This window comes from Berghia stephanieae, chromosome 7 (genome assembly GCF_034508935.2).
Source record: "Berghia stephanieae isolate SIO BIC M18660-M18661 chromosome 7, UCSD_Bste_1.3, whole genome shotgun sequence".
Lineage (NCBI taxonomy): Eukaryota > Metazoa > Mollusca > Gastropoda > Nudibranchia > Aeolidiidae > Berghia > Berghia stephanieae.
The window spans coordinates 56,438,145-56,455,050 of NC_088366.1; the positions used below are offsets into that span (position 1 = coordinate 56,438,145).

A 16,906-nucleotide genomic window follows, 5' to 3' on the forward strand; every position below is an offset into this window, starting at 1 on the left:
GCACATTCTTTTGATTTCTGTGTAGACCAATAAGGTCACTTACTGTCTTCTTTTCTCCATTTTTTTTTTTTTGAGTACACTTCCTCACAGCTTCATACTCGTGTTCCTCAATAGGAGTTTCTACATCAACATTATCTTTCCTTTGGGGGTCTAGATGGGGCAGATGGTAGAGCATTTGCTTCACATGAAAAGGGACTGGGATTGCTCCCGGGTGAGATAATGTTCAGATGTGGTCAGGGAAGCACTTCTGGGTGGGGTTCCTGACCTCCTATAGTGGGCAGGGAGGTACATACGGTGTCTTCTATCCTCCTATGTCTGTTTTCCAACATGCTTTCTGTCTTTGTCTTGGAATGAGGTTACTTGGTTTTGTCCTGGCCCTGGCCGGAGTCCTCGCTGGGAGGGATACAGTCAAATGCATAGTTATTGTTTTGGGGATGTTTTTTTCCTTGTAAATCATCTCTCTGTTATGTATTATTATATTTGTTATTTTGAATTTATAATTTAAGCATTTGAGTGCATTCCTCTTTGTTGGATTTTGTGCTTGTGTACGGATGAGACTTATAGGGGGTCTCCAACTAAATACTTTGATAGTGTGCTCTTGGAATCTACATTTGATCCCTATTTGCTCCCAGTTCCCCTATGTCTTACTTTTTCTTGGGTGCTCTATTTGTAATTCTAGAACTTTTTACTATCCCATTTTCTTCCCTTTTACTGGCGCTGAGATAAACTAAATGTGTTGCAAGCGCCGTAAAACCTTAAAAAAAATAAATTGGAATGAGATTACTTGGTTTTGTCCTGGCCCTGGCCGGATACCCTGGATTGGAAGGGAACAGTCAAATGTATAATTAGTTTTGGGAGATGATATTTAAATGATATGTAAATCATCTCTCTGTTATGCACTGTACTATGTTTTGTTTAATGTGTTCTATATGATTTGTAAGCATTTGAGTGTATTCCTCTTAGTGGGTACCTGTGCTTGTGTCTGGATGAGACTTTTAGGCGATCTCAAACTCTGGGTGGGGATCCTGACCTCCCATAGCGGGCAGGGAGGTACATACTGTGTCTTCTATCCCCTTATATCTGTTATCCAACATGCTTTCTGTCTTTGTCTCGGAATGAGATTACTTGGTTTTGTCCTGGCACTGGCCGGAATCCTAGCTGGGAAGGAAACAGTCAAATGCATAGTTATTGTTTTGGGAGATGATATTTTTTTCCTTGTAAATCATCTCTCTGTTATGTATTATTTTTTTTATTTTGAATGTATAATGTAAGCATTTGAGTGTGTTCCTCTTTGTTGGATTTTGTGCTTGTGTCTGGATGAGACTTGTAGGTGATTTCAAACTAAGTACATTGGTGGTATGCTCTTGGAATCTACATCTGATCCCTATTTGTTCTCAATTCCCCTTTGTCTTACTTTTTCTTGGGTGCTTTAATTGTAATTCTAGAACTTTTTACTATCCCATTTTCTTCCTTTTTCCTGGCACTGATATGACCTTAATATGTTGCAAGCACCGTAAAACCCTTAAAAACAAAAAAGCAAAACAGGGAGGCACTTACTGTGTATTTTGTCCCCCTATATCAGTTTTCCAACTTGCTTTCTATTTCTTGGAATGAGGTTACTTGGTTTTGTCCTGGCCCTGACTGGAGTCCTTGGCTGAGGGGGAAACAGTCAAATGTGGGAGATGATATTTTTGCCCCCTGTGAATTATTTCTCTATTAAGTACTGTAATATCTTTTTTGTCTCGAATATCATGTATTGTAAGCATTTGAGTGTATTCCTCTTGGTGGGATCCTGTGCGTGTGTCTGGATGGAACTTTTGAGTAGTTTTACAAAGTAAACAAAGCACATTGATAGTTTGCTCTTGGAATCTTCCTCCTTCCCCTTTTAGAACCGTTCCACTTGTGTTGCATTTTGTCGTGATTTTAATTGTAAATGATCCATATTTTTATTATCCCATTTTCTTCCTTTCTACTGGCTCTGAAATGACCTAAATGTGTCGAAAAAACCCTTAAAAACAAACAGACGGAACAATACAGTGGATGTTGCATAACCAAAAAAGAAATGATATTTGTCCTAGAAGACCCCCCCCCCCCCACCCCCACCCCTTCCCTCTTTTTTTTTTTGGTTTAAACTCGCCTTTTATGTGCTATTCTTCCTTTTTTTTTTATTAATGAAGATGACTATACCCTGTGCCTCTTTACCATGGGGATCAGGATTCCACTGTACACGTAGAACAACGGGAATATCCTTCCCAAACAAGTTTGTGGACGGTGTTCCGAGACAAGCAGAATGAAGTTTGTATGAAGTCTCTGAAATTCTTAGGTAAAAACAGTGGCACATGCAGTATGGAGGGAAGAATTTCTGGGTGGGGGAAATAATGCCTTTTGAGTTTGAGGCAAAGAGTCAAAATCTCTGGTGCTGTGAAGAGAACTTGAGAAATCTCATACAACCAACTAGAAGGGAAAAAATAAAATTGAGCCTTTATATTTATAAAGCGCAGTATCTAAATGTGCTTAAGGCACTTTAAAAGGGATCCCAAGCCAACTGCAACATTGTTTGTTTTTGAGGGTTTTACGGCGCTTGCAAACACATTAAGACCATAGCGCCAGTAAAAAGGAAGAAAATGGGATAGTATAAAGTTCTAGAATTACAATTAAAGCATCCAAGAAAAGGTAAGACTTAGGGGAATTTGGTCAAATAGGGAACAGATGTAGATTCCAAAAGCACATTATCAGTGTACTTAGTTTGAGATCGCCTAAAAGTCTCATCCAGACAAAAGCACGGGTTCCCACTAAGAGGAATACACTCAAATGTTTACAAATCATAAATGTTTTTATGTTTTTAAGGGTTTTACGGCGCTTGCAACACATTAAGGTCATATCAGCACCAGTAAAAAGGAAGAAAATGGGGTAGTAAAAAGTTCTAGAATTACAATAAAGCATCCAAGAAAAGGGAAGACAAAGGGGAATTGGTTCAAATAAGAAACAGGTCTAAATTCCAAAAGCACTCTATCAAAGTACTTAGTTTGAGATCACTAAAAGTCTCATCCAGACACAAGCAAAGGTCCCCGCTAAGAGGAACACACTCAAATATTTTACAAATCATATATAATATAAAGAAAGCATAATACAGTGCATAATAGATAGATGATTTACAAGGAAAAAAATATCATCTCCCAAAACTAACTATACATTCGACTGCTTCCCTCCCAGCCAGGGTATCCGGCCACGGCCAGGACAAAACCAAGTAATCTCATTCCAAGACAAAGATAGAAAGCATGTTGGAAAACAGACATAGGGGGATAGAAGACACAGTATGTATCTACTTGCCCCACTATGGGAGGTCAGGAATCCCACCCAGAACTGCAACATTTAACATGTAAGACGAGACATGATGCATTTATGGTGCTTTGACAATTTTTACTTTTTTGTTTTTGACAGACAATGCTGTCACCGGCCAAATATTCCTTTAATACCTGAGTATGGTGAGAAGGTGAGTTTTTAAAAAATATGTGAGTCATGAGTAAAGAGCCTTTTCCAAGGACGCAACTATGTGCTGAGCGAGGCTCGAACCTTCCTTCTTCTTCTTCTTCGTTCCCGTCACGTCACATGGTCAGTCCGGTCTGGTGAATGAAGCCCACAGTGGTCCTGAGGTCGTCCTCACTGCCGTACAGCTTCTTTGAGTATGGGGTTGGGTCAGGCCAGAAGTTCCTTCTCAACTGGTTGTACCTTGGACATTTCATTAGGATATGATGTCCATTTTCATTTTCAAGTCCGCAGTCACATTGTCCAGAGGCACCTGCTCTGGACATCCTCCACATATGTTCCTTTAACTGGTTGTGTCCAGTTCTCAGTCTGAAGATGATGACCTGTTCCTTTCTGTCGAGCACCTTGATTGGGTCATTCATGTTGTATTCTGGGTGCTTCTGTCTCCATTTCTGAGACTGGATAAATTTGGCCATTTTGTTAATTTCTCCTGTTGAGTACGTTGAGGAGGGTTGCTGCATGCGACTGCCTGCCTTTGCCAGTTGGTCAGCGATCTGATTTCCTAGTATCCCGCAGTGTCCTGAAATCCACTGCAGTACAATGTTGGTAAACTTGCTTAGCTTCATGAGGTCTTCCACCAAGGCGTCTATATCATCCGCAAAGGACATCATTATATCCTCCAGAATTTTCTTAGCATCTGTTAAAATCACTATGTGTCTTGGTTTTTCATTTTCTGAGAGGATTTGCTTAACAGCTTCATGGATTGCATCTGCCTCTGACTTGTAGATTGAAGTGCGAGTACCAGTCGGTTTGCTGATCTCCTTTTGTTGACCATTTGTGTACTAGATGTGCACTCCCAGGCCCCCGCACGTGTTCTTTATTGCATGAACCATCGGTATAGATTCTTGTCCATTTTTTTTCAGGGTAGTTTTGATCTATGCACTTCTGTACAGACTTCTTGATTTCTTCGCCGTGTTTTTGTTTTGTTGAGATGTCACCAACGGAAGTCTTGATTTTCAAGTGATTTTGCCTTTTCCAAATTGGTACTCTGATATTTGCTTTGCATTTTTGAGTCATTATTTCGTCAAGTTCGTGATCTTTTTCAATTTGCTGGGCTCTTTCAATAAAGTGTGATCTTTTCAGCCGCCTAGTTTTCTTTTGTTGCGCTCTAGCGTGAAGAGGCTGATCTGTCATTGTTTTCACGTCTGTGCATTGTTTCAAAATTTTTGATTCCCTTCTTTCTGATAGAGATGTAAGTCCTGTTATGGTTTCCATTGCATGTATCGGTGTCGATTTCATTCCTCCACTTATTATCCTCATGTTGCTGTTTTGCACTTTGTCCAATTTTTCCATTTGAGTTTTGGAGCAGTTTCCCCATGCAGATATCCCGTATTCTAGCGCTGGTCTCACATATCCTGTGTAAGTTTGTTTCAGTATATCGGAGCTAGCTCCCCAAGTTGTTCCAGCTAGTTTTTTCAAGAGTTGTGTTCGCTTTACCCCAACTTTCTGACTGTTGCTGATTTGATTTTTCCATGTTAGTCTTGGGTCAAGATGGACTCCTAGGTATTTTGGTGCGTCGTCTTTTTCCAATTCATGGTCTTCAATACATAGCTTTGCTTTTTCATCTTTTGGGGAGAGGCTAAATATTGTGAACTTTGTCTTCACTGCATTTATTTTCATCGCCCAGTTGTCAGTCCATTCTTTGATATTATCCAGTGTGATTTGCATCCTGTGTTGTGCCTTGATTAAGTTTTGGTCAGAGCTAATCAGAGCTAGGTCATCTGCGTACATCGACATTTTCACTCCTCGACATAGTGTTTCTCTTATATCATTTACATAGAGAAGAAATAGTGTAGGTGATAGTACTCCACTTTTTACTTTTTTTTTTTTTGACAGACAATGCTGTCACCAGCCAAATATTCCTTTAATACCCGAGTATGGTGAGAAGGTGAGTTTTTAAAAAATATGTGAGTCATGAGTAAAGAGCCTTTTCCAAGGACGCAACTATGTGCTGAGCGAGGCTCGAACCTTCCATCTGAAACCGAGTGTCATACCACTAGACCACATAGCCACACAGAATAACACGAATGCTCTCTTGTTAAATCCAACCAGGATTGGTCTTAAAGAGGAAGTTCATTCCGATACAATACCTGTTGTTTATGTTTTATGTTTTTAAGGATTTTACTGCGCTTGCAACACATTTAGGTTATATCAGCGCCAGTAAAAAGGAAGAGAATGGGATAGTAAAAAGTTCTAGAATTACAATTAAAGCATCCAAGAAAAAGTAAGACATAGGGGAAGTGGGAACAAATAGGGATCAGATGTAGATTCCAAGAGCATACCACCAATGTACTTAGTTTGAGATCACCTATAAGTCTCATGTCTCATCCAGACACAAGCACAAAATCCAACAAAGAGGAATACACTCATATGCTTTCATCATACATTAAAGATAACAAATATAATAATACATAACAGAGAGATGATTTACAATGAAAAAAAAATCATCTCCCAAAACAATAACTATGCATTTGACTGTTTCCAGTCCAGCCAGGGCCAGGACAAAACCAAGTAATCTCATTCCGAGACAAAGACAGAAAGCATGTTGGAAAACAGATAGAAGACACAGTATGTATCTCCCTGCCCCTCTATGGGAGGTCAGGAACCCCACCCAGAACTGCAACATTTAACATGTAAGACGCGACATGATGCATTTATGGCACTTTTACAATTTTTACTTTTTTTTTTTGACACAATGCTGTCACCGGCCAAGTATTCCTTTAATACCCGAGTATGGTGAGAAGGTGAGTTTTTAAAAAAATATGTGAGTCATGAGTAAAGAGCCTTTTCCAAGGACGCAACTATGTGCTGAGCGAGGCTCGAACCTTCCAATCTGAAACCGAGTGTCATACCACTAGACCACATAGCCACACAGAATAACACGAATGCTCTCTTGTTAAATCCAACCAGGATTGGTCTTAAAGAGGAAGTTCATTCCGATACAATACCTAATGCAGAGGTTGTTAATTCAATGGCCCTCTGACTAACGGTAGTAAAAAACACACCTCCATGAAATAATGAAAAAAAAATATATCGCATTTCCCCATGTCCCATCCACTTTGAGATGCAAGATTCATGCCCTCAGAAAGACACGTGAAACCAACACGAAATAACATTAATTAATTTTTTAAATATATTCCTTACACCCGACATTATTTCTTTTTATTGGGTTGATAAGTTAAAAATCATAACAAAAGTAAGAATCAACTTTTTACAGACATACACATCTCTAAATAACCAATCACTTGTGGCCGCAAAAAATCGCAAAATATCACTAATTTGCATTGCAGCGTAAAATCTGCAATTTTTGGCAAATTTTCGAGATTTTGCAAAGAGAAAAAGAAAAAAATAAGACAATAATAATAATAATAATAATAATAATAATAATAATAATAATAATAATAAAAAGGCAGAAAAAAAGAGGAATTTTTATTTTTTTATTTGATAGCTCGTGTAGAACGGGAAAGATAATTAATCAAGAGTAGTTTATTTTTTACTATTCCATTTTCGTCCTTTTTACTGGCGTTGACATGACCTTGCATTTGTTGCAGGCACCATGAAATCCTTAAAAACAAAAAAATACCTTTCTCTTTCATGAACTACTTAAGAGTTTTTTAGAAAGATTAATCGCAATTTTTTTTTGCAAATTTTGCTGTTTATAGCTTGCAAAATTTGGGATTTTTAAATTTTTTTTTTCAAATAAACGCCATGTCAGATTCGTCTTAAAATCTCTCTCTCTCTCTCTCTCTCTCTCTCTCTCTCTCTCTCTCTCTCTCTCTCTCTCTCTCTCTCTCTCTCTCTCTCTCTCTCTCTCTCTCTCTCTCACACAAACTCAAACTCATACCCATGAACATTTGTTTCCTCCAAGCAGGTAAGACTTTAAACGTCAAATATTCCATGATTCAGTTGACTGTATACTACCTCAATCTAGAATTATTATCCAAGTAGCAAAAACGTGACATTAAATACAATGCTCGTAGTTACAGTAACTAAAGCATCTTGAATTTGATCTCTTATAAATGGTTTACTTGCATGAGTCGCAACTTTAGCTCATGAGAAACATAATAACAATTACACATCAACAGTTTAAAATAAAGAAATAAATAAATGAATGAACAAATAAATATATAATTTCAATTGACAATAATCAGAATTATATATTGTATTACAAATAATAATGATAATAATAATAATAATTATAATAATATTATAAAATAATAATAATAATAATAATAATAATAATAATAATAATAATAATAATAATAAATAATAATAATAATAATATTATTAATAATATATAATAATAATAATAATAATAATAATAATAATAATAATAATAATAATAATAATAATAATAATAATAATAATAATAATAATAATAATAATAATAATGAATGAATATGGCTGCGCTGTCTCTAAGGACGTTTGCCATGAATGTGTGTGTTACTTCGAGTGGGTCAGTCTGTTTCTAATATCCAGTTAGTAATTTGTTTCCATAAATCTCTGTCTAATACAAGTGTTCTTAGCTTTTGAATGTCATCATATGTAATAAGCTGCTGGGGCAATTGGATGTTTCCTTGTGTTGTTGAAATCAGTTGTTCGGTTGTTATTTCTGAATATATTTGATGTTTTTTGAGATCTTGATTCAATGTTTTGGAAGTGAAGATTGTGTGCGCCCTCTGTATTGGCTCCTTGTTTGAAGTAATCATCCATCGAGATTTGTGCTGGAATACTTTCATCTCGTAGGAGCACGTGTCCAAACAGTTTCCATCTTTGCTTCTTTCTTATAAAATGATGATGATGAAAATAATAAATAATAATAATAATAATAATAATAATAATAATAATAATAATAATAATAATAATAATAATAATAATAATAATAATAATAATAATATATAATAATAATAATAATAATATATTACCCTCAATCTGTAACTTGTTCTATGCTGGGGTAAATTTGAAACGCAAACTTAAATTTTGACTCTAAATTATGAATTTGAGTGAAATTAATTTGCTTTAATTGAGGATAATATATCGATTTTTTTTCCCCTTTGATAAACATACTAAATAGGGAGTAGGCGCTGGTGTAAGATGAAGTTCTGAAAAAGTGTGTATGACACAGTGTCAGATAAAACAAGAAAGAGAAATATAACCAAAAAATATCCCTAAAAATCAAGTCTTTCTCGACTGGGAATCGAATCACAAGACCTCCTTCATACACACTTTTTCAGATCTTTGTCATACCACATCGAAGAAGTGGATCCTATGTGAATACTGAGGATCCATAGCGTTTCTATAAAAAATGACAGCCATAAATCACAATTAATTGTAAAGGAGTGTCCACAAATAACAACACCATTGAGGCTAATCTTCAGCACTTGAAATCCACTTTCTATCTTTGACTAAATCGAAAAGAGAATTTGTCAACGTATGCCGTGTTCCAGCCCATGTGAAATGAGAGGGAGATCTAGTTTCATCATTGTCCTCGTATTCAAAATGCCTACTCAATTCTATTGCCAAACTGGACTTGATCAAACCTATTCCTCCATACTGTTCTGGTGCTGGGTGGTAAACTCTACATGAATCGGGTAGCATGCAAACATCTACTGGACTAAAGTCAACACTCATTAGATCACCCGCTCCACCATAACACAATCGATCAGATTTTCCTTCATCTGGGGAACTTATAATATGTGTAAAGACAATGGGAGTGTCATCACAGCGTACATAGTTTTTTTCTCTACCACATGGAGAAAAATATGGGAACTCCAACTCATATTTGCCAGTTGTGTTCAGCTTCAGACGTTTAAAGAAAAACACCAGGAAATCCTTTTCTGAAAAAAAGAAAAAATATAGATTTTATTTCTAAATTGATAACAAGTGTTGCAAAAGCAGTTTTATAGACAATCGAGTTGAGAGGCATGAGTGACAAAAGTTAAACAACAGCAATACTGAGTGCTAAGCCATTCCCTAGATATGCAAGTACCATGAAAGAAGCTGTGCTTCAAATAAAGAATGATTAAACCATGAAAGATTCTGCAGGAAATGGACCTGCGAATGAAATTACCTATAGGTGCTAAATCGACTATCTTCGTAGATGAAAATAGCAAAATCTGTAATATCAAAAGGGAATGAGTGATATAGATACATAAATTATAGTCACATCTCTCCAATCCGAATACCTCAGTTCACAGCATTTTGTCAGGATTACAGAGACATTCGGATAGTGGAATCAGTCCCTAAAGTGTACAAATAAAGAAAGTGTAATCCATCCCCAAGCAACCTGTTTGGATAATAGAGACATCCAGATTGTGGAGTTTTGGCTTAGAGAGGTGTGACTGTATATTATTCCTAGTCATAGTCATGATGAACTGGAATGCAGGCTTTAATGAGCCTCTAAGTCTGTGTAAAAAAATAAATAATATTAATAATAGTAAACGTGCATAATCCCTCAGGTGTTAATAATTTCTACTCCTTGATGTGAGAGAAAATTCGTAATTAACATCCTACGATGCTCGGCGGTTGTTGAAGCTGTTATCAAGAATCATTTTAAAACTAAGACTTGAATTAATCTCATCTTCGTGTAGATTTTTCCATATATCAACTACTCTTAGTGTAAAGAATTTTTTATGGATATCTAACCTACATCTGGGCTTGAACAGTTTAAAAAATGAGTGGCATCTCAGTTCATTTTGGCATTATTGGAACATTTCCTGTTGGAAATACCATGGAATATTTTGAATGTATTTAATTATCTTCCTTTTGAACTGAAGTGTTGGTAGACTCATTTTTTTTGGATTTTTTAAAGTCTAGATTTGTAAGGTTTCTTGTATTGTATTTAACTTGTGTATTTAAAAAAAAAATATTCAAGATGACACCTCTGACTATTTATTCCTACCTTTGAATTGCAATCTTGAAAAATCAAAAGTTACCCACCTTTGAAGCAGGATGTGAAATTCTTCATTCTAGCATCATCGAGGAAGAGCTGTGGGGAATAAAGTGAAATATCAAATTAAAATTTATATGTTGCTAATTTAATATTATTGAGATATCTATTATACAGAGATTTGACTGAGCAAGAAAGTTTTATGTGTTTTGATTCCTTATAAAAATATTAAGTCAGCACCTTATATTACGATGGCGCTGTCAGCATCTTTTACCCCTCCAATCCATCAAACTGCAGACAGGTCTTTGAATGGCTTAATATTAATGGTGTCCAGAGTGCCAATGAATGCCTTAAGAGCAGAGACGTTACTTTGTAATGATATAAAGCCACAGTAATTTCATCTAAGCAAAGAAATCATTTTGAGGAGGAGTTTTAAATTAACTATAGTCTGGCTGCACAAAAATATGTACACAAATCCTATGTGTTTGATGCTGTTTTGGGACTAGGAGGTTTATATTTGAGGCTCAACCTCGAGCCAATGTGACAGCAACATCTTTGGGGAAAATGTGTTACAATGGTCACTGTATTATAACCCATCTGTGAGGTGAGAACATTAACTTGCAATCTCGGATCCAACAAAACCTCAAATTCAATGAAAACTTTAAAAATCTCCGGGGTTTTTTTCTTCTCTTCTATTTGACACTACTTAAGCGACCTTGCATTCAACAAAATTCATAACCACACACCTCCACTACAAGTATTCAGATTCCACTATGAGAATTCCAAGTGGAGACTGGCATAAAAAAAATCTTGCATCACTTTTCAAAAGCAGTGAGCTTTATTACACATCGGCATTGTCTGGTATACACTAATAATCAGGGCATAGGGGTAAGGATGGGGACATTGCTTGTGTGTGAGTTTGTGACAAGCTGTGGCATGGCTCAGTGCCTTCCAGTGACACACATAATCACATCACAATGGGATGAAGTTGTCTCTCTCTTTGTGTGGTTGTGTGTGTGATAGTATTTGTGTATGTATTATAGCCAAAAAAATAAAACCCTGAGCATTTATATAGTGCACTACCCGCTAAACATGCTCAAAGTGCTTCCAGATCATTTGATAGTCAAGCATATGTAAAAATGTAATTATGTAATGTCGAAAATATCATTTAATATATCCATGAGCCATGAGATTCACTTTGAATTCAGAGACTTACTTGGTCCAACACTCCCACTCTGTGAGAAATAATATGAGATGCAAGACACTATTAATACGAGATGCAAGACACTCTCGGGAAGTGGACAAAAGTGTGAAAGGGTTACTTGTAGAGTAGTTTGAAGGAGTTTTATTGTAAATTACACTTACTAGAAATTCAATTTTAGCGTAAGCATTTAGAAGCGTTATTTTAACCATAAATTCATGCACATGGTTTCTATTGCAAGACCGTTTGATTAAAATGAATATGAGGTTGCTCTGGTGAAAAAATAATGAGTTGATAGATGAGAAAACGGGATATACAGGGGTGTTTGAATAGTAAAAAGATTACATGAGATGAGTGAGTTTTTAAGTGAAGTGGGCTACATCAGAAAGTTAATTAATAGGTGCTGACCACTTCAGCAATCTCATCCCACCTTCTCCGATTTAAATAAATGCCCTACCTCGGTGCACTATTCAATCAACTTCATATAACGATCCATTTTTTTGTCCCTCCTCCTAGTAGTTTGAACCACAAAATGCCATGAACTGTGACCTGCCCACTCTGATTACTGTCAACACACACGAGTACGAGCCAAGCTAGTTTGAAAGCGAGCCCATTGATAGCATATAGATACTATTATTATGTGATGATGGGACATCAAAGCTGCGTGTAAATGTAATGATGTAATGCGTGTCTGAACTGAGATTCAAAGCTGATTTTAAAGAGAGATCATTGTTGCCCGAGAATAATAGACCGGTAAAATATTTTTAGGAAAAGGCTAACCGTACTTAATGACGGCTAGCCTGCCAGTCTAGGCGTACTTAAGTACGTCTAGCCTACCAGTCTAGCCGTACTTAATGACAGCCAGACTGGCAGGCTAGCCGTACTTAATGTCGTGTAGATTGCTTAGTTAGCCGTACTTAAGGATTGATGGGATTGGTAGATTATTTATTATTATGTGCGGTGGTATATTTTGCCTTCGCATGTCTTCACTGCATATTTCATCAAAACCTTTTTTAACCGGATGATTTTTCCCCATTCTTTGCCTGTATGCTAATTGGCCTTTCTTGATTGTAGGCAAAGAATGGAGAATGGCTGAAGGAAGTTGACAACTTCAAGTACCTAGGAGGTTGGACCAAAAGTAGTTCCTCTGATATTTCTGTCAGAATAGCATTGGCTTGGAGTGCCTGTCACAAACTCAGGAAAATCTGGAGCTCAAACCTACAGAGGGAGATAAAGAAGAGACTGTTCCTGGCAACAGTAGAGTCAGTACTTCTATATGGAGCAGCGACATGGACTCTTACAAAAGCCCTGGAGAAGCAACTGGACGGCTGCTACACCCGTATGCTGAGGATGGCCCTCAATGTAAGCTGGAAAGAGCACCTAACAAATGAAGAGCTCTACAATGACCTCCCCCCAGTGACCTCGAAGATCCAAAAGAGAAGACTGAGACTTGCGGGGCACTGCTGGAGACACAAAGAGGAGATTGAAACAGTCTTGTTCTATGGGAACCACCTGAGCGAACCAGAAGCAGAGGCAGGCAGAATAAAACCTACATTGACTGTCTGCTAGATGACACAGGAATGGACAACACCCGGGGGCTGCGTACGCTTATGGAGGACAGGACAGAATGGCGAAGACTTGTGGCTCATGTTGGGCGCCCCAAGGGGCGGCCTAAGTAAGTTTTCCCCATTCACATGGAATTATTTGGAAAACTGATCTCCGTGATACCACTCTACTAATCGATGTGTAACCTCAACCTTTTATAGTTTTGTCTTGATACAATCAATGAGAACTAATCATTTTAAAAATGGCTAAAAACGATAATAAAGAACTGAGTGACGTCAATTTTGTTCTATCTCAAATGGGTAATAGTAATAGCACTGGTGGTAGGGACTCAGTGGCTGGATAGCACTGGTGGTAGGGACTCTATGGCTGGATAGCACTGGTGGTAGGGGCTCAAAGGCCAATAGCGCTGGTGGTAAGGACCCAATGGCACATAGCACTGGTGGTAGGGACTCAGTGGCTGGATAGCACTGGTGGTAGGGACTCAATGGCTAATAGCACTGGTGGTAGGGGCTCAAAGGCCAATAGCGCTGGTGGCAAGGACTCAATGGCACATAGCACTGGTGGTAGGGACTCAATGACAATGGCTAATAGTAATAATAGTAATAGAGCTGGTGGTAGTGGGAGGGACTCAGTGGCTAATAGCTCTGGTGGTAGGGACTCAGTGGCTAATAGCACAGGTGGTAGGGCCTCTATGGCTGGATAGCACTAGTGGTAGGGACTCAGTTGCTAAAAGCACTGTTGGTAGGGACTCAGTGGTAATAGCACTGGTGGTAGGGGATCAATGGCTAATAGCACTGGTGGAAGGGACTCAATGGCTAATTGCGCTCGTGGTAGGGACTCAATGGCAAATAGCACTGGTGTTAGGGACTCAATGGCTAATTGCGCTGATGGTAGGGACTCAACGGCTAATAGTAATAATTGTAATAGCGCTGGTGGTAGTGGTAGGGACTCAGTGGCTAATACTAATAGCACTGGTGGTAGGGTCTCTATGGCTGGATAGCACTGGTGGTAGGGACTCAGTAACTAATTGTACTGGTGGTAGGGACGCAATGTCTAATAGCACTGGTCGCAGGCAGGAACTCAATGGCTGATACTGATAGCTCTAGTTAGGGACTCAATGTCTGATAGTTCTAGTGGTAGGGACTCAATGTCTAAAACTAGAAGCACTGGTGGTAGGGACTCAATGACTGATAGCACTAGTGGTAGGGACTCAAAGGCTGATGGTAGGGATCAAAGGCTAACACTGGTGGTAGGGGCTCAGTGACCAATAGTGCTGATGGTAGGGACTCAATGGCAAATAGCACTGGTGGTATAGACTCAATGGCTAATAACATTGGTGGTAGGGACTCAGTGGCTAATAGCGCTGGTGATTGGGACTTACTGGCTAATAGCACTGGTGGTAGGGACTCAGTGGCTAACTGCACTGGTGATGTGATAGGGAATCAAAGGCTAATAGCACAAGTGGTAGGGACTTACTGGCTAATAACACTGGTGCTAGGGACTCAATGTCTACAAAATCACTGATGGTAGGGACTCAATGTCTACAAAATCACTGGTGGTAGGGACTCAGTGGCTAATATGTAACACTGGTGGTAGAGACTCAATGGCTAATTGCGCTGGTGGTAGGGACTCAGTGCGTAATAGCCCTGATGATAGGGACTCAGTCTGTAAAAGCACTGGTGGTAGTGGTAGGGATAGTGTGTAATGGAGATCAAAACTAGGCAGTAAAATTATATGTGACCTTTGACACGACCAGGGGTCAAGGCCCCAGAATAAGTACGGCTAGACTCCCCTGCCCCCGTACTTAATGACGTCTAGCCTGCCAGTCTACCCGTCCTTAAGTACGGCTAGCCACTTCGATATTTTTATTAGAGTGTGAATGCATGCCAAGTAGGATTAATTCATCCTAAAATGCTATGTAATTTGGCAGGCCTTCCGAAAGCTCCTAAATCCCCAGTATTCTTTTTTTTTAATCTAATGTTTTAGAAGGGGGGGGGGGGACTTTAAATAAACAAACAAACCCTAGAACATTATAAAAAAAAAGGTTTCCCCACTCCCAAACCCCCTAATAGTAATAGAACATTATATGGGGATGTGGGAGGTTTCGGAAGGCCTCCCTGTAATTTAATTGATATTTGTACAACATCCCCCCCCCCGCTCGTCTCTCTCTCTCTCTCTCTCTCTCTCTCTCTCTCTCTCTCTCTCTCTCTCTCTCTCTCTCTCTCTCTCTCTCTCTCTCTCTCTCTCTCTCTCTCTTTCACCTGTCCTTGGTGATCTATGAAGTAAAAATATTCTCTTGTTTTCGGCGTCGGTGATTGCCCTTGAACATATTCTAAACTCGTTGTTCCTTTGCTTCTCATCATAACATAAGGAACTTTTAGATAACCTTTCGGCTTAACTAATGAAAGAAAGTTTAGAATGGGTGGTCTTTTCATCTTTAATGAAAGTTTGTTTACATCGGATGTTTTCTCCTACGCATGTTGTGATTTTCATTTCCGTGGCGTATTCACTACAGGCATTTTGATTGGTTTTGAGTTTTTATGTTATCCAATGATTTTCTTTGTAATTCATCATGTCTTTGATGTCTGTGTGACGTAGGTTTGGGTTATCCGCCAGCTACTTGTGATTTTTGTTCGGGAGCTTAACCGATTCGAATAACTTGTGAACTCAAACGACCGATACTTCCAGTATCTGTATCTGTATGGTTGGCGCTGAAAAAAACCCAATGGTCTGGTTGTATTTCAGCGGCGTCCTCATTGGGCGCGGGCCCATGTCAGTCGGGCCTGAAATCGTTTAGGTGTGGTGCCAATATGACCAGTTCATCAGCCCATTCCACTCCGAGATAGTTCTAATGAAGAAAGAATTGCTGTAGTTTTGTCTTCTTGTCTGTGGGATTTTGAAGCAGTTCGAATTGTTTAATTCAGAAAAGTGAGTGGAGCAGGCACTTATGTTGGTAACAACAAGATATGAAGTGAGTAAAAAAGTGCCAGAAGACAATAGAGAATAAAATTTTTTTTTTTATTTTTTTCGTGGCGGTGGTGGGGTTCGAACCTGCGACCTTATTGGTACGACAACTCCGCCTGGCAGGTGAGAGCGTGGCTCTACCGTGTGAGCTATCAACGAACACAAAAATATTCGTTTCAAACCCAAAGTCATTTCTAGATCCCTCTCTCACCCACTTCTTGAGATCGCCGATTCGTTCACCACCATCGCGAAGTAATTTTGACCAGCAGTTAAGCTTTATAGCCAATATTCTCATCACAAACATATAACATAGAAACGATTGAGACATTGAGTATGCTCCGGTGTATGGGGTGAATTTTTAATTCAGAAAAGTGAGTGGAGCAGGCACTTATGTTGGTAACAACAAGATATGAAGTGAGTAGAAAAGTGCCAGAAGACAATAGAGAATAAAAATTCATTCACCCCATACACCGGAGCATACTCAATGTCTCAATCGTTTCTATGTTATATGTTTGTGATGAGAATATTGGCTATTAAGCTTAACTGCTGGTCAAAATTACTTCGCGATGGTGGTGAACGAATCGGCGATCTCAAGAAGTGGGTGAGAGAGGGATCTAGAAATGACTTTGGGTTTGAAACGAATATTTTTGTGTTCGTTGATAGCTCACACGGTAGAGCCACGCTCTCACCTGCCAGGCGGAGTTGTCGTACCAATAAGGTCGCAGGTTCGAACCCCACCA

General features: G+C 38.6%; 1 protein-coding gene across 1 annotated transcript; it reads right to left on the reverse strand.

Annotated features, from left to right (window-relative positions):
- Positions 1 to 8,444: 8,444 nt before the first annotated feature.
- On the reverse strand, positions 8,445 to 15,664 carry LOC144977534 (UPF0598 protein CG30010-like). Its single transcript, XM_078922853.1, has 3 exons — positions 15,464 to 15,664; positions 10,486 to 10,534; positions 8,445 to 9,383 (listed from the first exon to the last, which is right to left on the reverse strand). Exons 1-3 carry the CDS (start codon positions 15,635 to 15,637, stop codon positions 8,914 to 8,916), a joined length of 693 nt encoding a protein of 230 aa, XP_078778979.1. The 5' UTR covers positions 15,638 to 15,664; the 3' UTR covers positions 8,445 to 8,913.
- Positions 15,665 to 16,906: the final 1,242 nt, after the last annotated feature.

Coding starts and splice junctions, on each gene's coding strand:
- LOC144977534 (XM_078922853.1), bottom strand. CDS start 15,637: ATGAAAAGACCACCCATTCTAAACTTTCTTTCATTAGTTAAGCCGAAA. Junction 10,535..15,463: donor TCATAGATCACCAAGGACAG/GTGAAAGAGAGA, acceptor TATTCCCCACAG/CTCTTCCTCGATGATGCTAG. Junction 9,384..10,485: donor TTTCACATCCTGCTTCAAAG/GTGGGTAACTTT, acceptor TCTTTTTTTCAG/AAAAGGATTTCCTGGTGTTT.